Source organism: Melampsora larici-populina (assembly GCF_000204055.1).
Source record: "Melampsora larici-populina 98AG31 unplaced genomic scaffold MELLAscaffold_22, whole genome shotgun sequence".
Lineage (NCBI taxonomy): Eukaryota > Fungi > Basidiomycota > Pucciniomycetes > Pucciniales > Melampsoraceae > Melampsora > Melampsora laricis-populina.
This window is the reverse complement of record NW_006768786.1, coordinates 1,016,211-1,038,712: the sequence shown is the minus strand read 5'-3', so window position 1 is coordinate 1,038,712 and position 22,502 is coordinate 1,016,211. Positions and strand designations below refer to the sequence as shown.

The window sequence follows — 22,502 nt, the reverse complement described above, 5'->3', positions numbered from 1 at the left end:
TCTGATCAAAAAGGTCGGATTCAAGAAAGTCTGACGGGTCGTTCCATACCGATGTTTAGTATAGTGGCTTACAGTAGGTGCTGGGTTGGACCTAGTATGGGTCGTGCAAAAGTGGTATGACCCTGTTCAAGCCTGCATATAGGAGGAATATTTTTGAGCCGGCTTTACTTTTAGCCACTCGACTATCAAATTTTGTATAGACCAATGCGGCTGAGCCCTGCCAATTATAAACCTAAGTCAACTTATCCACGGATGCCAAATGATTTCCTTACGTAGCCATTTTTTAGCATTTTTTTGAACAAAATTGATTGCGTCCAATAATTTCAAACAGACAGTCTTGAAAAAAAAACACAAAAACAGCAAAATAAACACTTGATACCAACTCATCATGCCTTCATACGAGCAAATCAAGTCAGAGATCTTGCATCTATCGAAAACCTGTGAACATATCCGACCAGCTACAACAGACGATGAGATCTATCGTTGCTTTGTAAATCCACCCAAAATTGATCCTGAAGACATTGAAGAAGGGATGTATTTGTCGGTAAACAAAACGATGGACAGCGTCTTTGGTGCCGAATTGTTAAACAAAAATGTCTTCACCGGGCCCTATGGAGTTGATCTTGTTATAAAATGGTCGGACAAAGCACGAGAGCACAAGACTTGGGATAAAAGTTCCGATCAACTTCTAAAATTAAAACTGGAAAGGATACGCACCCACTTGATTGGTGAGTCTTGTTTGATTCAACACATATGATTTCAATTAACGTCATAACTAATCTTCATGTTTTTGTTTTTGAAAGATTCTGGTGGTTTACTTCCAAACAATAGTCCCATTAGAGCAGGTAAGACGCGAAAAATCTTCTCATTATCATGTAAGCCTGGTAATCTGACTGATATCGATTTGACTAGGCTTGACAGCTTCCAAGAATACTCCCAAAGGAAAGAAGCGACGAGTTGTTTCTCAACCTTCACCTGACATAAATTCCAACAAAAGTGTAAGCAATATCGATAAGCCGGCTGCGAAACGTCAACAACCTGAAGCACCGTCTAGTGTTGTGGTCATCTCTTCCGATGATGATGAAAATCAACATCCTGGCAGCTGTTCTACCGGCATATCAGCAAATAAAACTAGCAACCAGAAGACCTCCAACAAGATCTCCAAGATCTCCAAGATCTCCGATATCCTTCGACTCTGCCCTTTATCCAAAGACGACAAGCCTTGCACCAGATGTCGCGTGGAGACTGCAGTATTGGGCAACAAATACTTTTGGTGCCACTGTAGTAATAAGAGACTTGTTCTGTCGAATGGTCGAGTTGAGACTGCTGCAGAACACTGGAAATCAAGTAAGTAGTTCGCCTCTTTTCTTGTGAATGGTCAGAGAATTTACCACAGTTGTTTGATTTTTCTGACAGAAAGATGTCAAGTTAAGACACGTCATATACAATCCAGTGCCGTTCTCACGTCTTTCTATGCCACGATACCAGCCGAGCCAAAGAAGAAAAAAGGTTATGAAGAAGTACCATGTCCTGGCCTGACCGATGCGACTTGGGAACGACCAAAAGCAACATATTCAATTGCATACTTCATTGAGCATACCTGCACTATCTATCGAGGAAATGATCGAAATGCTATTCGCAAAGAGTTGTTTGGCGAAAAAGCAACCGAGTCCTCACTTACAAAGACTCAAAAGGCACAGCTAATATCCACTCTCGATAGCCGAGCGATTTGGGAAGTGAAGCGACATGGCGAACGAAGCGGTGTGTACTCAAAAAAGTGCCTTCGCACTGGATTACGAAAGAAGAATTCAGATGATGTTCCTTGTGCTGAATGTGAAGAGATCAAAGGAAACCATGCATTGATCAGCGCACTCAACCACAAATATGCCGACGATGACAATCTCAAATTCATCAACGATCATATCATGTCTACCGATGCTTTCCACGCCACTATAAGAAAATACGCAGAATTAAAGATGTTTGATAAGTCACTGGAGAGTTCACGAGATGGAGATTTTGGCGACTTCCTCACTCGTCTTGCTGCCCACGCTAGGAGAGGACTTTTTCAAAATTGTGAGGTTGTACAAGGTCTGATCAAACAGGTATCATTACGAGCGGAGCGAGAGGCAGCCGGAAAGTCGCTTCGAGGATTGCGAATCGATGCCTACCTTGATGATACTCTCACCACTCTTGGTGCCATGAGTCGAAGTGCTTTGGAACTTTTCAATAGCACATTTGCTGGTCGTGGAATTCGCAGTCAACGTGCTATTCAGGCCAAGAATGGGAAGATGGAAGCCGAGATACATCCGGCAAACTTCGAACGCATCGCCAAAACCCTCAAGGAACTTGGTTATGACGGTCCGATAGCCGCAGCATCCGATCAAACTGTTTGTGTAAAAGCGTTGAGACACCATAATGGATGTCTGGTTGGAGCCGAAGGTGGCGATGTCAAATTCAGCAATGCAGATGAGCTGCGTGATTTGATGAAAGAGATAGTCAAGGGTGATAAGCTGTGCTCTGAAGTAAGTCGCACAACATTCTCTTATACATCCAAATTACAAATCTGACATGATTGCTTTACTTGTTAAGATACGAGCTTATACAATACAAGTCCCTTTACCAAACATACCTACGTATGTGGTAGCTTTGATTTCCAGTCGATCGAAAGAATCCGCTGAAAAAATTGCTGAAGAACACTACACCATCATCACACATGCTCTTCGGGCTGGAATCAACATCATGTCAATGGGCGCTGATGGAGCGGCTACTGAAATCTCGGCTCAAGAAAAGCTCAAGAACAAAACTGATCAATACCTGACTTATTCAAAATCAAGCTTGAATGTTTATGTGAAAGTCCCACTCTTTGGGGATCCTCCTCGCCCTGTTGTAACAGTTCAGGATCCAAAACATGCACGAAAGACTGGTGCAAATCAATTACTATCCGGAGCCCGTTTGATTGTGATTGGAATGCATGTCATGACTATTCAACAATTAGCACAGATCCTCCAAATGCCTAATAGTCCTCTTATGGCCAAAGACGTATTCGATTGTGATAAACAGGAAGACGGTCGAGCCTTTCGAACAACCAACTCCCTAACACTGGCTGCCTCGCTTAGGCTACCGGGAAACGAAGGCTTAGCAATTTTTCTCTATGTAATCGGGGAGTTGGTAGACTCTTGGTTGAACAAAAAAATCGGCCACCGCGAAAGGATTCGATCTGCATGGACGGCAGGCTTCTTTCTAAGAAGATGGAAAGCTTATCTACAGAAACGCGAGACCGAAACAAACGGTCTCATGACATTTCATCTTAATTGCATTTCACACGCTAGCTTCAAGATATTTTCTTCACTACCTGAATCCCTCCTTGCTTTGATCATCTCTCACCGACAATACTATCCAGACTACCCACTATGCCCTTGGAAGCACGGAACCGAATCATGTGAACACATCTTCGGATGGATGCGAGTAATCGCTCCTCGTTTCACTGTCCTGGATGCCCGATTCATGATGCCCAAGATACACGCTGTTGTCAAGAGTGTGATGGGTGGGAAGATTAAAATACCACCTTCTGAACACATGCACTCGGGCTATCAATATGCTTGGGGCGACGAGGAGGCTGTTGAAGCAATTGAACTGCTGAAACAGTTTCCAACAAATGCTGAGATTGGTGAAGAGCTCACCATAGCTAATCGGCTTGCAAATAGCCTTGCTCATTTAGCCGGAATGGGACCATTAGAGCCAGAAGACGAAGACCTGCCTGTTCAAGATATCCTCAATGGACTCCCGCCCGATCTTGATGATACCACTCCAGGTACGTCTGTTTCTTTTCTATCTGCGGAAAGTATTACTTACTGTTTCCCTTGATCAGATGTATCAACCTGTGCAACAAAAGATTATCGGGTCAAATACAACCATCAGCCTGGGGACTTTCCCGAAAATGTTACTTTCGCCGAAGCTGCTACCTTGGCAAAGGAACAAAATTCACTCGACATATTACTTGATCAAGTTCCAGACGAGGTTGAAACTGATACAGTTCAAAATGCAGCAATGGTGATTGCAAACTTGCTCAACAGTGATGGTAAGTTTATTGCTCGATACATGATTCCCAGCTTATGGAAACTGACATGAAGATTCAAGAAGAAGCTTATCATGAAGACAGCTCGGCTGCCAGCTGGTCCGATCCAAGCCGCTGGAGATTAGTCGAGGGAGGAAAACTCCTCAGCAAGAATCTCATTGACATCCGCACCCAGCACGATAGTCAGCTCCCGCGGCATAAAGGAAACGAACATACATTGATCAATCCAGATGACTTGCGATTGGATGGCGAGAAAACTTCCAGTGGCGAAATGAATCCGAGCGCCTGTTCAAAGGCAATAGCAGTCTATATGAAGGATTTGGTCAGCACACCTACCGGTGCTGCACGCCGACACTGTTGGAACATCAATGTGAAGCTTAATCTGACCGGTATAACTACAAATAAGTCCATCCATCAGAGTGTTGAATTGCAGCAACTCTTTGATGGCGGTATAATTAGTTCAGAGAACCCTATTGAGCCGGGTAAATTCCTTCTAGCAATTAAAAATAAAGTGAGTTGCATGAGTTCCTTGTGCCGAATATTTTTCATTTCAGCTGCTGACATATCAAATTCCCTGATGAAGAAAATGCACCTATGCCGCACTGTTGTTGTGTACGAGTACATTTCGAAAAAACACGCCTTTGTCACCAGCGCACCGTCGAGGCGCAAATTATCACATGTGGGTGCGCAAGTCTTGCATTACACCTACCCTGTTGCGACTGCCACTACAGAATCGGCCCCATACAGCTGGACCTTCTGTCTCCTCGACGCAGTGGACATCATCTATGTTTTTAAGCCATCGGATGGTTCGAATTTTGCTTCACTTGGTGAGGGGTGTTATTCTGTACCGTCAGTGATACAACGAATGTTCCGAGACATAAAGATGAACGACTTGGTTGGCCGGTACAAAAATGAACGGACTCGTCTCCAGGCTAACGCGCAAGCTGCAGAAGATGAAGAGACATCTTAATGATACTCTGAGGCGCATCTACTCGCCTATTGTCTTTGTTCATAACAATGTGAACCATATATCATATTGGGAATCAAAACCTGCAATATTGTTTTACTTGTTTTTAGATAGAAGCTTGTAGTAAAACCTAACATTTGCCAAAAGAATGATAAACCCAGCTCAAAGTTATGAAAGACTATAAAAAGTGGACTTTACCTGGCCTTTGGTCTTTACCCGGTCCTTGGCTGGTCTTGACCCGGTCTTTGCCTGGTCTTGACCCGGTCCCTACCCGGTCTTTACCCGGTCCCTACCCGGTCTTTACCCGGTCTTTACCCGGTCTTTACCCGGCCCCGGCCCCGGACCGGTCTTTTCAGGGTCTCGAGGCTTCTGACCAAAAAGGTCGGATTTTCATTTGTTTTTAGGAATTTTCCCAGATCTTGGTCAAGGCATCCGACCAAAAAGGTCAGATTTTCATTTTTTTTTTGGGAATTTTCCGCGGAAAGGTCGGATTTTAGATCAGACGCCTCAATAGGGGATAGCCAGGGTCCTGCTGCAATCGAAGCAGCGTGGGATTTGGATAAGTTTATCTGACAGACTGACGTGTCAGTTTGTTGTTATTTTCCCATCCTTATCCAAGTCCCATTCGGCCTTGGGCCTTTGGCGAGGAGGGACTTGTTAAGTTTGGTCAATGGTCCCACACTGCTTCTCGCACGCTTCGAGCGCATCACGCCACATTTTGCTCGCCGAATCCCGATAACATGCTTCAATTGAAATATAGATGAAGTAGGTCGAAATGTACTGGTGGCGATGCTCTCAGAAGTCAGAATGAACAAAGCATGAGGTTGGTTTTGCATAAACTCAACTAAGTCCCTCGCTGAGTCTCGCACGCTTCGAGCGCAGCGAGGGACTTATGACTCCCAAGCACATTTTTGCCTGTGAGGGAAATGAAATTTGGCAGGGAAAAACTTCTCTCCTTATGAAACGTTTTCCCCTATTTGTGAAATTTCTTGGTCCAAAGAATTTTTTTCTTCGCCTACCTGAGCCGCTTCGATCTATCAAAAAAAAATCCGAGGAAATCGAGGAACCCTCCCTCTATGGGCTCCTGAAGTTTCACGTTTGAGGGTAATTTCTGGGACTTTGTCTTGTTTAGAGCATCCGCACTCGTTTGCGGTTGTTAATTTGGTCACGTGCGGTAACAAACACAACATTAAGTAAAAAGTTACTTAACTCAACCAAATTTCGCACTCGTTTGCATTAGCAGCGCTGTAACTTTTATAACTTTACAGATAGTGCATGTACTCCGCACCGGTCGTGCAGTAAGGTAAAGTTTTAATTTTTTGAGTACACATCACCTGCTTTCATGGCCAGTTTTCATGTGATAGAGGCACTGTTCTCTTCTTTGCACTAAGATACTAATACTCCATCTACACATGAAGACCCGATATCATCCTGTTCATCTACTCGATCGATAGATCTTAATTTAAAATTACAAATTTAACATGAGTTTGTTCAGATCTTAATACATGAATTCCAATTAAAAAACAAAGGCTTTACTACATCGAGAAAGCTTTTAATGAGTCTGAATACACATAATGATCTTGTAAAAGATTTAAAGATTTAAAACTAGGAAATAAAAATCCAAACTTCAATTTTTAATTTGTATCACTTGATCCTAAAAGTCCTCCAATGATTGGTCTTTTAATGTTGATTTTCTTAAATATTGACCTCTACATAGCTATATGAATCTAGACATCTTTCAGTTTCATCTGAATGGTTTGGAGTCGAGTTCAAGATGGTTGATTGACTTATTTCAATTGAAGACATCAATCGGTGTCGAACGTTCTCGAGTTGATTCATGCAACTGTAAGGCTTGGAATTCATCGTGTGTGAGTGGTGAAAAGGAGATATTGGTTGTTGACTTTGGTGTTGGAGGTCTGGTTGAGTTTTGTTTTTGGAGTCGAGTTGCCGGGAACAAGTCGTGATGTGTGATACCGCATGCGTTAGCCAATTGGTAAATTTACCGATTCGCTAACGCAAAATGACCGAAAATTAACTACCGCGGGGCTAATTTTTCACCGGTGTGGAAAAGACCCCGCGTTTGCGGTAAATTTAACCTTACCGCACCCGACTTACCGCACGAGTGCGGATGCTCTTAAGCCGTCATATGTAATTGCTACAAGTGGATACAGTCGGAAATTACACCAAAAGCTGGAACTTGAGGAGCCCTTAGAGGAAGGGTTCCTCGGTTTCCTCGGTTTTTTTTTCGATGGTTCAAAGGGCCTCATAGAGGCGAACAGATTATTTCTTTGGCTCAAGGATTTTCACAAATAGATGAAAAAGATTTATAAGGACACCAATTTCCACCAGCCAAAAAGCAATCCCCTCACAGGCGAAAATGTGCTTGGGAGTCATAAGTCCCTCGCTGCGCTCGAAGCGTGCGAGACTCAGCGAGGGACTTAGTTGAGTTTAGGTTTTGCAACATATTTTCAACAGCTACTTGCAGCGTGAGAAGAAGTGAAGGACAGAAAACAAATTACATAAATTAAAATGCAGAATGTACATTCTGTATGTAAAATTAAATCTAATTCAATTTAATTCTTCATGACCATTCAGCAACTCATCCATCCCATTACCATTACCATCACCATCACCATCATCATCATCAAACAACGAACCAAGTTGAAAGAAATAACAAATCATGAAACTATTCATCTAACTAATCATCATCATCAAACTAAATCATAAAATGAGTTAGTACCACTTGAAACACTCAATCCAAACTATCTTGATTGAAACTAACAAATTCTTAACTTGTTATTCAATAGCTTCGTCTTCATCTCAAACACCTTCATTATCACCTATCAAAACTTCTTACTTTGATCTTTATCCTGCTGGTTCATTTCAAACTACTTACAATCATCAACCTTATAAACAACTCAAATTGAAGCCTAAGAAACTAAAACCAATCTTAGTCAACCCTTCATCATCATCATCAACAACAGCAACAACATCACCGCCACCATCATTATCATCACCTCAATCTTCTCAAACACCAACCTCACTTGCTACCAAGATATCTAAATTATCACTCAGAGAAAGAATTCGTGGATCGAAACCACGCTCAGACGATGAACGAACTATCAAGTATTCACATTCAAAAGACAGTCTTGCTCCATCATTCAACAAAACACGTACGAAAATATCGTCACCGCCACCATCATTACCCCTACCACTACCAACATCACCTTCAATATCACAACAAGAACCACTACCAAGGATTCCAAAAATATCAAATATTGTTTTAGTCGTTCCTTCACCTATATCACCATCTACATCGCTACAATCTACATCACTTCAGTCTCCATCAGCCAATGAATTCTCAGCAACAAGATCTCCAACTGCTCATTCCTTCTCATCATCACCACCCACATCACCCCGTCACCGGTCTAGAAAAACTAATCACCAATCCGAGTCAACTCCTGCAAATTCCCCATCACATCCCCTCAATTCACTTGATCAGGCACCGTTCATCTCACCATCTCACCTCTATACTACCATTCGATCTTCAAATCGACTTCCATTCCCAGTCTCAGCTCCGAAACCTGATCACTACCCTTACCTCGAAACCGAATCTTGCGCATCAACCTCTTCCTCACTTGACCTTTTCGCTGGTCCTCGCACCTCTCTACAATACGATACCCGCACAGGCGAAATTCTCTCTGCTGCACATGAAGTCAGTGCAATGGACGCCTTAGTTGATACTCTTCAGGAAACTGCCTTACCTCCTGAATTACGCAACATGCGAAGAGAGAACAAACAACGTTCAAAACTATTGGCTCAACGCGATCAGTTTGAGAAAGCTCAACGTGCGAATCGAAAAAAGACACGCAACCCTGATCAATCACATCAGAATCAAGACTCGCAAGAGCTCAAGCAACGAACGGTTAAATCAGATCAATACAGCATCATACCCACTCCCACTCCCACCCCCAGGGCTCATCGTAACAAACAAACCAAAGAAATCACGAATAAACCGACCCTCAATCTTGCGGTCCGCTCGAGTAGACCTAAAGAGAACGGCTGCGAGATCCCTTTTCCATCATCCCCTAGCTCTGACCCGCATCGTCTATCACCCTCATCCTTCCGTTTGGCTCGTTCATCAAGTCTTCAATCTGTAACATGTGAAGACAATGACCTAACACCAACAGCCATATCTCATTTTTCAAAAGATCAACACCCCTTGTCATCTTCGACTTCCTCTACCACCCTTGCGTCTCAAGCATCAACCTCGCCCACTACCATCGTCCCATCGATGAGTGACAAAGTCCGAATCCCTACCATAAGTGAGATTGTCGCGCGTTACACCGCTAATCCTCCGATACCTCCCTCTGCTATCACTCACCGATCCGCAATCCCACTAAATGGCACCAGAGCTAGTGGTGCTATCCGATCAATAGACGAAATCGTTCGAGAATACTCGCCTATGATCGATCAACCCTCCTCAGAAAACGGACAGCTTGGAATGTCACAGAAATCTGTTCACCATTCAAATATTCCCCTGAGGACGTCTCAACCCCCGAGCCACGACCGAGGAGAATCGTACGAGTCTTCGGACACTGTGTCATCTATCGATTCAATCGCCAAGGAAGCCTTGCAGTGTGTTTCCGTCCAGTCTGCTCGAGACGATGAATCAAACCCACACTCCAAGCATTCCCGTCCCTTTTCAAATCCTGACCCACTCCGACGTTCAAACCAATCTGACTCTTCCAGACCATTTGCGATTCCCCCTTCTACTGATGCAACTCCAAGTGCCAGGCAGCTGAAGAAGTCTGTCCGCGGCGAATGTCCACCTAATCTCGAGAGCCTGTCATTTACTGCTCATGCCGATGAACAAATTGCCAACTATCTCCAATCACCACGCCTCACCACTCTTTTGAGACTTAAAAAACAACCCAATCCTCACATGACTGTCTCATTGGCAGACGTCGGTTCATCTACCGGACACCCCGTCATTGTGTTTCTAGGTTTAGGCTGTGTGAGATATCTAGTCGGTCTTTATGATGAACTGGCGGTCGCACTTGGATTGAGATTGATCTGCATCGATCGATGGGGTCTGGGAAAAACGACCGAGGTACCGGACGCGGATAGAGGCTTCCTCGAGTGGTCCACCGTTGTTGAGGAGGTAGCTGATCAATTGAACGTGGGACAGTTCTCTATCCTTGCTCATTCAGCGGGCGCCCCTTATGCACTAGCCACCACTCTCAGACTCGATCAAAGGGTACGAGGCTCTATTCATCTGTTGGCCCCTTGGGTATCGATGACAGCTGAGAACGGTCTGAATGCGGGTGGTTACAAGTGGCTTAAGTATTTGCCGAACTCGATGATCAAGACAGCCCAGGCCGCTGAATGGAAGATGCAAGGTTGGAGATTGGGTAAACCTCCTACATTAGCTCGAACTCCAGTCGGGTATGACATTCGTGCACCGCTATCCTCAAAGGACGCGTTCTCATCTTTGCATAACGAAGAACAAGGGTCAAATGAAGCGGAGCTAGGCGACAATATGCCAGACCCTCTTCGTCCGTCTATAGAATCACGGCTTAGTGATTGGAGTCGGCTCTCTTCGGATGCCCATTGGGCATACTCATCTACAACGTCATCATCACCTCCGATTGACCTTCAGTCCAATTGGAGCCAAACTCCTACAAATGATCATCCTCACACAAAGGTAGACATATCCTTGAATAGAACTATCTTCAAGAAAAAAACCTCTACACAATCGCTTCATCATCGTCTTCGCGGTTCACCTACTTCTCCAACAACCGTCTCGTCATCACCCAAGGTCAAGGCGATGAAAGGCGCGGCTCCTCTCCTGAATCGTAACAACTCTGCTAGCACAGATCAAGGAGAACCGAAAGTTCGTTCAAGGACGCTCAGTTCCATGAGTGATAAACTAGGATATCGTAATTCGGTAAGTGCTGCTCGATTGATCAAGACACAAAATTGTTCTTGATACTGATAATAGAAATCGCCTATTATCATTTTTCAGAGAGGTTCGTCCAAACCTACCAAGGCTGGACCTCCATCGGCTCGCTCGGCGCCAAAAGCAAACTGGTCAACGTCGTCCACTACAAGTCAAAACCAAAGTGTCAGTTCATATCCTGAATTGGGTTTAAGTCTTTTACGAGCATCTTACTCGGAATCCCTAAAAGGTGGAACTTCAGATTTGATGGCAATTCTTGAAAGAAATTCAAAACCTTGGGGATTTAGTTATAAAGATGTGGAGAGGGGTGTTAAGATCTGGCATGGTGATCGAGATGAAAGAATCAATTTAAGTGCTGCTAAATGGATGGAAAGTGCTATGGGAAACTGTTCGGTGAAAGTAGTAGAGGGTGGTGATCATAGTTTGATGACTAATGTCGAGGTGATGATGGATGTTTTGGAAAGTATTGCATTAGATTGGAAGTGAGTTATTGGAAGGAAAAGTATGTCGGTTGTAGAAGTAGTAATAGGCGAGTAGACTCTAGAAGTTTCACATTGATGGTCTGTTTGGTGTTATGTACAAATTGAGCTAAACTTAATTCTCATTCAATCAACTCTTTCTTCTTTCTCTATCATCATCCAATGTGAAGGTTTATGCATGTGTGTTTAAGGTTGTTGTCGAAACTCTTGTTATCTCCACATCTTCCTTGGGTCGCATCTTTTCTTGTTTTTTAATTTTACTGTGGCATTTACATTCACTCAATCCCTCTCTCTCTCATCGCGTAGAACATATCATTATTTTAATCAATTGTAGTTTTTTATATATTCTTTATAATCTTTGTTAATTGGTTTCCTTGCTGATATTCTGTTGCATTATTCGAACTTTCTATAATCGTTATTTTGATATATACTTAGCCCAGCCTTTTATTAATTAGACCTGGATCTTGAATCAGATCACAAAGTAATCATTATTGGACAGATACTCAAAGTGTGGATAACATTGAGTCTTTACCTACATTGCTCTGCTATAATTGATTCGATGTTGAGATGTTGTGCAAGTCAGCATCGTCTGCAAAGCTCTCTTATGTGTCTGACACGGCAAGATTCAGAAGCAGCAATTATGAAAGAATCAGATTAAACAAGATTTACAACTCTACCACATCCTTATCAAGCTTTCTTTTTCATGTTATCACAGCTATTCTCTGAGGGGCAGAATATGAGAAAGTTTGCATTGGTGGTGTATCATTAGGATATTCTTAAAAAAATCTCATCATGAACATGATTGATCTCTTAAAAGGAGTGAAGTATTGAGGAACCTACAATCTTCTGTTGATACCTCAGATTTTCCAATACAAGGTATCCTTGGAGATATATTCCCTTAACGTGTGTCCAAGGAGTTCATCCAAGGTTTCCTTTGCCCCTAAAGATTGCCTCGGATCATTGACTCAGACATTGTGTCTGAGGCTATTGCCATCTGAGGATACCTCAGATTTTCCTATCCCAGTCATCTTTGTTGGCGGTGCAGCAATTGGAAGGATGCAACTCATGGGAATGATGAAATTCCTCAAACCTCTTGAAAAGATACCAAACAACTCTGTTGAGCGGCTGTGGTGATTAATTTATATCATTAAGCAAGAAAATTCAGAACATTTTTATATCATTGATCAATATCAAGTTTTAGCACAAGACATCTTTGATTACTCATCTTACCATTTAAGTATAAGTATTTAGGTTTTGTAATAATCTGTCATTACATAATTGGTTATCAAGCCCTTACAGTATATACATCAACATCATTGATCATTATCTGTTAAGGGGTAATCAAGAAGGAAATTTGATTAAAGATTTGGAACAGGTTTTCAGGGTATGAAAAGAGGATCTAATGGGTTAATAAGTTTGCATTGGTAATATGGAGGGTCATATTGATTAGTAATAACTTTAATTAAAAGAGTTGATTGCAAAAGAATGAAAGAATAATGGGAAGAAAAACTTACAAAAAGTGGTAAACAGGTGTTTCACGGGTGATTTTCAATATTTAGAGCTGTTATTAGTAATTATAACTGGTATGAAAGATTTCAAGGGTTCTTTTTGGATTTGTTCACCAGAATAGATTGGCTGATTATATTTGAGATGTGAAGAAGAAAATGTGATTTCAAAAGTAAGAAATCACCAGAATGAGCCAATTTTTATTGGTAAAAATTAAATAAATCAAATCTTGTCCAATCAACCCAAGTAAGCTTTCAATCAATGTGTGATGAAAATGTACAACCTGTAACTCAACAATATCAGAGGGGTTGTGAAGAGGGTATGAGAAGTAAATGACAAAACAGTGGTTTTCAAATTTGAAAGCTGGCTTATATGTAATTGAGGAAACCTGGCTGCATCATGGGTTTTGGCTTACACTACCATTTGTAATATGGCTTATTCACATGTCTTTTGGAAACTTAGTGTTATGCATCTTTACAACTTAATTACTTTGTCATTACTCATCAAACATAGGTACTGTCATACATTGATCAGAATCATGAGATCTTGAAAACAGGATTTGGTAATCATAAATTGAAGCACTTTAGTGAAAATTTGTAATCTCAAAATTGATTTTCAGCTCCTCTAGTACCAATGAAAAATCTTGATACATCTTGAGAATAAGTTCTTAACACAAATAACTTATTTGCAGGTTTTACTGAAATGCTGGCAAGATCAAAGTGAGATTAGGAGAGTTCTTAAAATTTGTGAGGAGGATTTTGTTGAGAATAATTGTTTTTCAAGGCTGTTGACCATTAATCAAACTTTGTGATAGATGTTATATACTATCAACACTGCCATAATTACAATACTGGTACTGTATCAATGATACCCACTAAAGTAACTAGTTGACAATACCAGGGAATCCAAGCTCTAGTAGCATACCTGTACCCAAGGCATGATACCCAGTACAGCATTGCAATGACAATACTGTACCACCCATTACCTAGTAGTGTATCTTGTCACAATAACAATCAGATACCAATACTGTATTGTAGTATTGCAACTCCCAGACAATAAACACTAGAGCAGGGGCTGATTGTATACTCAATTCAATACTTGCGGGGCCCATTCTGGTATTGTACCAGGGGCGCAATACAATACCCAATACATTAGGGGTTGGGCGAAAAACCAACCAACCAGTTTTGCACCTTTGAGAAGCAAGTCAAAGGAAGTCAAAGATGGCTGGAAATGACTGTGCAGTTTACACAGACCTGTTGCTCTGCTAGGTCATTCTAAGTCGGTGTTTGGGTCTGAAGACAGGCCTTTTCAACTGAGCTGAGCTCCAAAAGAGCCTAGGTGGTCCCTGGCTCTCCTTTGTGAAAGGTGGAAAGATGTTGTCTATGTGGCTTGAGTGGCACAAATTGCATGGTTTTTTGAATTGTTTGGGCTTTGGAATGATCAAGAACACTGCCCACCAGTCAACTTTTGGTGATTCTTTTGCAAAGCAAAGCAAAAGACAAGTTTTTTTGTCAGCTTTGTCATTGTTCTAGCAATTGTTCCTAAGCATTTGTAAAAAAATGAAGACTTCAGAAACTGGTTGGTTGGTTTTTTGCCCAACCCCTATTATCTCTATACACAATACTTCTGGGAGGGTTGGGCAGTAACATATCTGTGGCTTAGATACTGATACTGACAATACAATACTCACAAAAAAACTATGATACCACTATAATACCAATACTGGTAGAGTGATTGTGGCAGTGTTGATACTATGGAGAGGAGAATCTTTGGGGTTGTTCCCCATCTTTTTTATCTTTCACAACATTATCCATATCATTTGTCATCATAATCATATTTTAATAAGTACCCAGGTGACTTGAATACACCCTTTGTTACAATCATAAAGAGGAATTCACTTTAGTAGTGAAGTTTGTAGACTTAAAGTCTTTTGCAAATAATATCCAAAGGATATTGAGCTACTCTCAATTTTTACCTGACAGGAACAATACTAAAAGTGTTGAGAATGATTACAATCAGGCACTTCCCACTTTTACAACTCATGCTTTTTGTCCTTTGAATCATACTGAGATACTTTTACCTTGTCCTTATCAGTACTCAGTTCATCAGAAGTTTGTTTTTGATTGCCTTGTTTTAGAAGGGCTGCCAATAGACACTTTCTGTCAAGTCTTTTGCTTCCAGATTGTACCCTCCCAGCTCTGTATAACCCTTGTCGGATTATAAGTTTTACACCACATGCCCTACACTCAAAACTGTGATCCCAATCTATATTGATATGATCAATATATTATACTGCGAATATAATGTATTTTTCCAAGGTGAAAAATGATTACATTTATTTCACAAAATGATTAAAAGTGCATTAATTCTGCATTAATTCTGCATTAATTCTGCATTTTTCTGCATTAATTCTGCATTATTAATCATTTTGTGCATTAATGTCAATCATTTTTCACCTTGGAAAAATACATTATTTTTGCAGTGTTACATGCTGTGAGTTATAAGCTCATTGGCTCATGTATTTCCCATACTGTGATGCTGATTGTACACACCCCAAAAACCAGATATACAACACATACAACATAAATCAGCTTGTTCCAGTGGCTGATGACATGATTAAAAAGCTTGAAATATCATTGCCGCCTTGGAGAAACCTGGTCCTGTCTGTCAAAAAATTCTTGACCCTTGGGTAAAATTGGTGTTTTACAAAACCCATTTTGACTCTCTTGCCATTTATGGGAACATGGCGGATTTTTTGATGAAAGCCAATTTCATCTAAGCTTCTCAGACTTAAGAGAGTTTTTCAAATCATGAAACCATGATCATCAAATCACCAGCTCTCACACCCTCTGCCTTGCTTGACAACAATTTTTTTGGGATACCAGCAGACAGTGACAAAGGATTGATCACAAATTAGATCACATGTTACCTCCTTACAAGGAGAACAATATACTTGCATACTGGAAGGGCAGGGTGAAGACTTACCCTGCCTTCTCTGCAATGGCAATGGAATGCCTGGCTATCCCAGCTACCAGCTGCACTTCTGAGCATGTCTTTTCTGATGGTTGTGCTGTCCTCCAGTATTCAAGATCAACACTTAACCCTGCAACTGTTGAGCAAATTTGTTGTGTTCTGTGCCTTGGGTCCAGCTTTCTTAATGGGCTCACTGATGAGAAATCATAATTACAAAAAGGATTTAGTATTAAATTACACTTCTCAGCACCCCTCCCTTGTAAATGAGTCTTGACTTGTTGCACTATCTCCCACCTGCCCCCCTGACTTCATGTGCACCCAAACAGGGAATTGGCTCTTCTCCCAAATCCTGACCCACAATCAAAGTTCTAGTCTGTACCCTGCATCCAGTGCGGGCACCTACAAGAGTTTACAAAGCCAAATCACTTGTATATGGCATGGCAAGATTCATCACAACACTCAGATGAGAAATAAATGCCACTCACAATAGTCAAGAATGAATCCAACAAGCCCAAAAATCTAAGAGTGGAGTGTGCAAGGCTTTCAAGGTTTTAGATCATATTAACAAAGAGGTAAAGTTAAAGGTATCAAAATCCTTGCTCAAAATAAAAGGACACAAAGAGATACTAACAAAAACTACCAATTTATTTCCTTGAATCAATCAATCATTAACAGTTAACAACATTATTCATAAGCAAAACACAATTGAGTGAAAGGATTGGGAGATACATTCAAATGCTATATTTTTACTCCCTTGACAAATCTATTAAACCAAACAACTCTATCAACTTCCTATGAAGCCTTCTCTATGATTATTACAGCAAATGTTTGAGGGGGAAGGGTATATGAAAGCCTCTTTTCGGCCTTGATTGTAAGACTACTTTTTCTTGGTGGTGTTTCTGAATTTTTTGAAGCTCTCAATGTGAATACTGTTGATTTTGAAGCAGCAGTATAGGGGATCTCTACACTGAACTTGTGTTCTGTTTTAGGGCTTATATTCACTAACTACAATATGGAAATCAAGTCAGTCAATTTAATAAGAGTTTAAAGATTGATAAACTTATGATATGTTACCAACCTTTAGAAATATCCTACTATCAGATGAATCCACAGTGGCTGACCAAAATACTTCACCATCTTTTGAGGGCAGGTTGGAAGGAAGATATCTGTCCCCCAAGTGTTCTGCAAACAACTGTTTTTGAAACAGAATTACTTGAACATCCTCTGCTCTACGGTAAAATGAATATGCAAGACATTGACTGACCTGTTGAACATGGTATGAAGGTGTCCTTATGACCCTGAGAGCGCTAAAGAAGTTGAAATATATTGAATTTGTAAGATATCATATACCCAAACCTAATGGCTGTAGCAAAGACTGCAAAAATAGTAGCACTGACTCAAAATCAATGAGGTTTGGGTGCTTTGAACAATAAACAAGATATTGTCAGCACAAACAAAAAGTGGCAATTAGACATGCAAGAAATGACCTACCCATTGTGATGCCTCACGAGTCTGAACGTTACAGTAAGTTGGAGCATAAGCAATACCTATACATTATTTTGATTCACATTGAATTTGAATTGTGACATATGAAAGTGAAAGAAACCAAGGGATAAAGAAATTTTCAAACCTTCAACAATATCTGAATCTTGAAATTTAAAACCAAAACCATGTTTGTTTTCAAATATGAGGTGAGTATTGATAAAAAACATCTAATCTCCAACGCAGAATAAAAGACTCACTTCTTTCAAAACCTGTCATGTATGCAGCTTCGGATAGGGCGCCTTCCAGGGTCGGAGAAATGGGACCTTGCCCTAACTTGGGTCCATTTGCAGCAAACTGTAGGTGTTGATTGAAGTCAATGATTATTCTGTGTTTTTTAGTAGTCTGATATATATCCTAGTCAAACTTACTTCGAGTTGAAATATTTTAGGTTCCTCTCGGGAGTAGGAGTCATATTCTTGGGTTTTCCCAGCTGCGCAACAAGGAAAAAGATGTCACCTTTGTTATCATCAACAAATGGAAATCTATAACCTACAATATCCCTTTGGTTCCCTGTAGGTGTGGATATCCCAGCCTGCTGGTAGCGGAGATAGCTCGGGTTTATGTGGGAGTGTGGTGGCTATAAATTTGAGATGAGGGAATGCTTTCATGAGGGGTGGTACTAGATGTTTCCATCGGTACCCATAACTGCACAGATCCCATCAAAATGGGTGTAGAAAACAAAAATATCTTACAATCAGATAATCTGCTGTGGACTTGCATGGATTTCGGATCTTGAACATACATACGTCTTTTCATCAAAGAAATCCTCATTACCTATCTCAACGTATCGCATCTTGAAAGGAGCCGGATGGCCTAGTTTTGCACGTAAGGCACCTTGTTTTGTTGATTCGGGGCCCTGGATAAACTCAATCTGAGCAGAATATTATCAACTTATTGTTCGTCATCTCGATCAAATTATAGCTCACCATATCTATGGCTTCCTGTATGTATTTATCAATCTCCTTCTCAGGTACTGATTTGAATGGTGACAAACTGAGACCAGCCCTAATGATGTACCGAGGAAGAAAGGTTGAACAGGTTTTGGTCAAGGGTTCTTTGACATCGATGTTTATCTGCGTGTTTAAGGTTGATGAAAAGTGGCTAACCAGACGGATCCAATGAATTCCATCTTCAAGTCTTCGCAGAATTGCAACACTTCGAACAATCCAAAGCCTGAACAGATATGCGAACACTAAATCAGTTTTTTAGAATGGTTTGATTGTGAATCATCTCTCATAACTTACCATCAGTATTTACATACCCCCAGTTCCCTTTCTGTGTATCAAGAAATTGAGTAAGACTTCTATGTCACACAGTAAATATCATAAGTTCATGATCAAACTTACGCGTCCAGGTCGATCAGTCAATGGCCCAATAGTTTGGAACCACAACCAACGATTTTGCGCACTATAACCTTCAATATTATTACTACAAGTTTTGTAAGGTCAAAACTTTATTATCAGGTTGCAAGAAAAAAGGCTCAAAAATTTACCCTCCCCATCGAAAAAAAGATCTCTTGAGTTCCGCTGTGGCCTAAACAAATCGCCAAAAAGAGGTAAGAATATCAGAGGAGTGATCAACTTGGATAAAGTCTTCAAGAAGTAATCGAAGTTCAACTCACTTCAGCCAAATCAACCCTAACACCATTTTTACGATTTTTAAATGTTGGTGGGAAAAGACTAGCCAACGCAATATAAACCACCTCATCTTTTTTTGAAGTAGATTTGAATTTGATGCTGAATACATTGTTAGCACTTTTAGCAGACCTACTAGGTCGAAGTTTGACTTTAAATTTTTGCCATTTTTCATTAAGACAAGGAGTTTTTACACGTTCATCTGCAAAGGCATCCGAAGATTTAGATTTGCTACTTAGATGAATTGACATCTCTGGACCACAGCTGACATCCCCTTTTTTTGACATCCTGGCATAAAATGATGCCGTATAATCCCAGTCTTTGTCAATCTTGATACCTAGAGTTGATTAAAAATCGTCAACGAAGGAATATGTCAGATTATGAGATCAATTCTAGTCGCGCTTGATACTTGAGTGATAGAGAGATGCAAAGTCATAATGAAGAGACAAGCCTACCCCAGTACCCTTCATTGATTAGTTCACCCCTCTCACCAGCTTTAACCGTGATTTCCAAAGCATTCGGTATAGCTTTAGAGAGTGGTAAGGATTTAGATAAATCTACAGCCTTCAATTTGATGCCATTGACGGCAGACCAAGCCTCTAAAGCCCCAGCTTGATTTTTGGTCGGATCTTTCGCTTGAAGAGCTCTGTTCCGTAATAATTCAGCATATAAGCCACCATCACCGGAGTGCTATGTAACCATTGATGAAAAATATCGAAATTGAGAAAACTTGATTAGAAATTGTGATGATATCTCAAGGAGTTGGTCACTGTAGGAACTAGTTGAACTCACATTGATGTCTTCATACATCATGCCATACAATTTCGGAATTTTATGCGAGGGCTTATCTGACAATGTGATTTTGGTCCCGCCGCTCTCATTTCCAATGTCATCGACGACTTGCGGTTGTCCGAGTTGATCAACGCCAGCTATGATAGGAGTTTGCGCTTGAGTAAGATCAGTTAAACCAGTTAAATCGATAGATTGTTCTTCAGACTGTACAACAGGCCAGAACAACAGCACGGAAACAGTCAAACAGTGTCTCCATGATTTAAGCATAATGAGATATTTATGCAGGTTGAAAAAAAATCTCGAATATGATTTATTTCAGAAGATCTAGCAATCACTGGGAGTACGTTAAAATTATTGTATGTTGATGGTCATATGAACGATATACAAATTCAGGCAGTCACTCGTTTGAGCCAACTTAAGTGTCAACTATAATGGTGAAAGCAGGAGATTGAGAGACTGGAATATTCCTTTCGATGTTGATGAAAAGAATTCTGGAGGGAAGCCTCGGTTGATACCTTCGACTTTGACGAGTACATCAACACCGCCATATATGGAAAAGCGTCAAGGCTTCCGAGGCTCTCGGATGTCAGGATTTGTGCTATCAACGAGGCAGTGAGGAACAGCGCGTACTCACCCATTCCTCAGTTAGTGAGCTGATGGGTTTGGAGTTTGTTTCTCGAGAAGTTTATTTCTTCTCGAGAACTCTGTTTGTTTAGAGATCTTATCTCTCGGCTATGCAAGAACACCACCCAGGGTATCCTTTTACCTCGTGGTCAAAGGATACGCATGTGGGGGTAGTGGCGGAGCCCTACCTCCCGCCTTCCTTTGGTTCATCTGAACCAAGGCTGATAGGTAGGTGCTTCACACCATCATCCCGCCCACCCTCCGAGTGTTCCCCGTCTTTTCTTGCCTGTAGCTCTAGGACTCCCAAATCTAGGCGTCTCGGGTCTAGCGCCTAGCCTCCTAGAGCTACCCCTCCACGCTGGAACCGGTCGCCGAGCTCACCTTTCTGAGAAAACTTTATAATCCCTCATTCATCAATACCCCCGAGCTCTCCTTCCCAAAAACTTTGTGAATAGAACCTTAACTTTGCTGTTTTTTTTATACCTGTGTTCTACAGGGATATTCCTTGCAGCGACAACCCTACATGGATTTACAACATTCCAATTTCAATTTCTCGCCTAATGCCAAATCATGCTCTGTGGAGTTTATCTATGTTTTCTATCAAACATATTCCATGTATCTTATCTACGCTCATCTCTGGAATCTATTCTTTTTCAAACCCTTTACCTTTAAATGCCATCGATCGCTCTCAGGAAAGCAATTGTATCCTGTCTTTCACTCTCTGTGTATGCTTTAAAATATCTCAAATATGTCATCGACTTCCAGCAACCTTGCCTTGCTATTAACTTGACTGGCGTTCCCAAGTTGAAGCGTATCAATGCTCCCCCTACTCGGAAAGAGTGGCCGGACCACGTATCCACTCCTGTTTTCCCCCAGGACTCTTCAGCTAATCGTAGAAATCTATTTTTCGACATTGGTCTCACTCCTCCATGACTTGGTACTGCAAACAGTATTTCATCGCGATCTCCTCTCGGGTTCATCATCAAAACCCTTTCCACTGCTGCTACTGGGTCAAGAACATTTGATTGCTGTTGTAGATGTATCTCTTGGACTTCTTTCGCTTTTGCTGTTTTGGCTTTCCTTAGATGAAGTCTCACAAATCGCTTCCCATCTTTTTCTCCGAACTCTACGTGTTGTCTTAGGATTGCTCCTTCTTCCTCAGTCTCCCTTAACAATTCTCCTAACCGTGCCATCCCCCAGAAAGCAATTACCGCTACTGCTCCCATTAACTCATGTTCTGTCGATTTCCCTATAGAATTTTTAAACAACTCGAACAAGTTCCTAATCATCACCGGTTTTTTCTTTGTCACCAGCTCTACTTCTTCTTCATTTCTTTTTGTAGCCTGTAGTAGCGTGTTCACTATTTCTCTATCTGCCGTTGGTCTAGACGTATGCCGCACTATGTGCCATGCCCTAATACCATCTAAGTACTTTTTAATCGTAACTGCCGATATGAACCTCTCTGGACCATTTAATTCAGTCACTTTTGATCTCCCCGCCCATGTTATGAACTCATAAATTTCGTCGTCCGTTATAATCTGTTTTTCATCAAAACCTCCTGCCGTTTTCTCTTTAAATTCTATGAACTTCGACATCCCACTGGAATAACCTGATAGAGTCTTTTCTGCCCAACCGCTTGTCGCTACATGTCTTCCTGCTACTGAAGCGTTATTTCTGGCAATTTCAAAATGTTTCGGTAATCTCCTCATGGTGTTTCTCTCCGACATGTTCGTCTTTCCTTTGCAGTTCAATTCTGTGGTTGACTAACCTTTTTGGTTTTATGATGGTCTTTTGTAGTGTAAACTCTGTCTTTTGTCTCTTCAATCTCACTTGGTCTTTAAATACACGACCGAAACCTTCTGCTTAGAAAAAGTTTCACCATTCATTTCATTCTTGTACAATGAAGGGGGGTCAGATCGTCTGGGATCATTATCTTTACCTCATC

General features: G+C 41.2%; 3 protein-coding genes across 3 annotated transcripts; 2 read left to right on the top strand and 1 right to left on the bottom strand.

Annotated features, from left to right (window-relative positions):
- Positions 1-388: 388 nt before the first annotated feature.
- MELLADRAFT_87741 (uncharacterized protein) lies at positions 389-4,200 on the top strand (the record flags this gene model as incomplete). Its single annotated transcript, XM_007410835.1, has 8 exons — positions 389-728; positions 804-845; positions 913-1,347; positions 1,417-2,522; positions 2,597-2,633; positions 2,693-3,811; positions 3,869-4,078; positions 4,160-4,200. 8 exons carry the CDS (start codon positions 389-391, stop codon positions 4,198-4,200), a joined length of 3,330 nt encoding a protein of 1,109 aa, XP_007410897.1.
- Positions 4,201-8,766: 4,566 nt separating this feature from the next.
- On the top strand, positions 8,767-11,988 carry MELLADRAFT_78021 (uncharacterized protein; the record flags this gene model as incomplete). Its single annotated transcript, XM_007410836.1, has 2 exons — positions 8,767-10,992; positions 11,071-11,988. 2 exons carry the CDS (start codon positions 8,767-8,769, stop codon positions 11,488-11,490), a joined length of 2,646 nt encoding a protein of 881 aa, XP_007410898.1.
- A 4,766-nt stretch (positions 11,989-16,754) lies between these two features.
- Positions 16,755-20,200, bottom strand: MELLADRAFT_107307 (family 51 glycoside hydrolase; the record flags this gene model as incomplete). Its single annotated transcript, XM_007410813.1, has 16 exons — positions 16,755-16,967; positions 17,041-17,099; positions 17,227-17,269; positions 17,454-17,509; positions 17,705-17,801; positions 17,876-17,937; positions 18,001-18,152; positions 18,254-18,363; positions 18,434-18,512; positions 18,614-18,680; positions 18,752-18,782; positions 18,854-18,935; positions 19,000-19,040; positions 19,129-19,478; positions 19,633-19,831; positions 19,934-20,200. 16 exons carry the CDS (start codon positions 20,198-20,200, stop codon positions 16,755-16,757), a joined length of 1,908 nt encoding a protein of 635 aa, XP_007410875.1.
- Between the last annotated feature and the right edge of the window lie 2,302 nt (positions 20,201-22,502).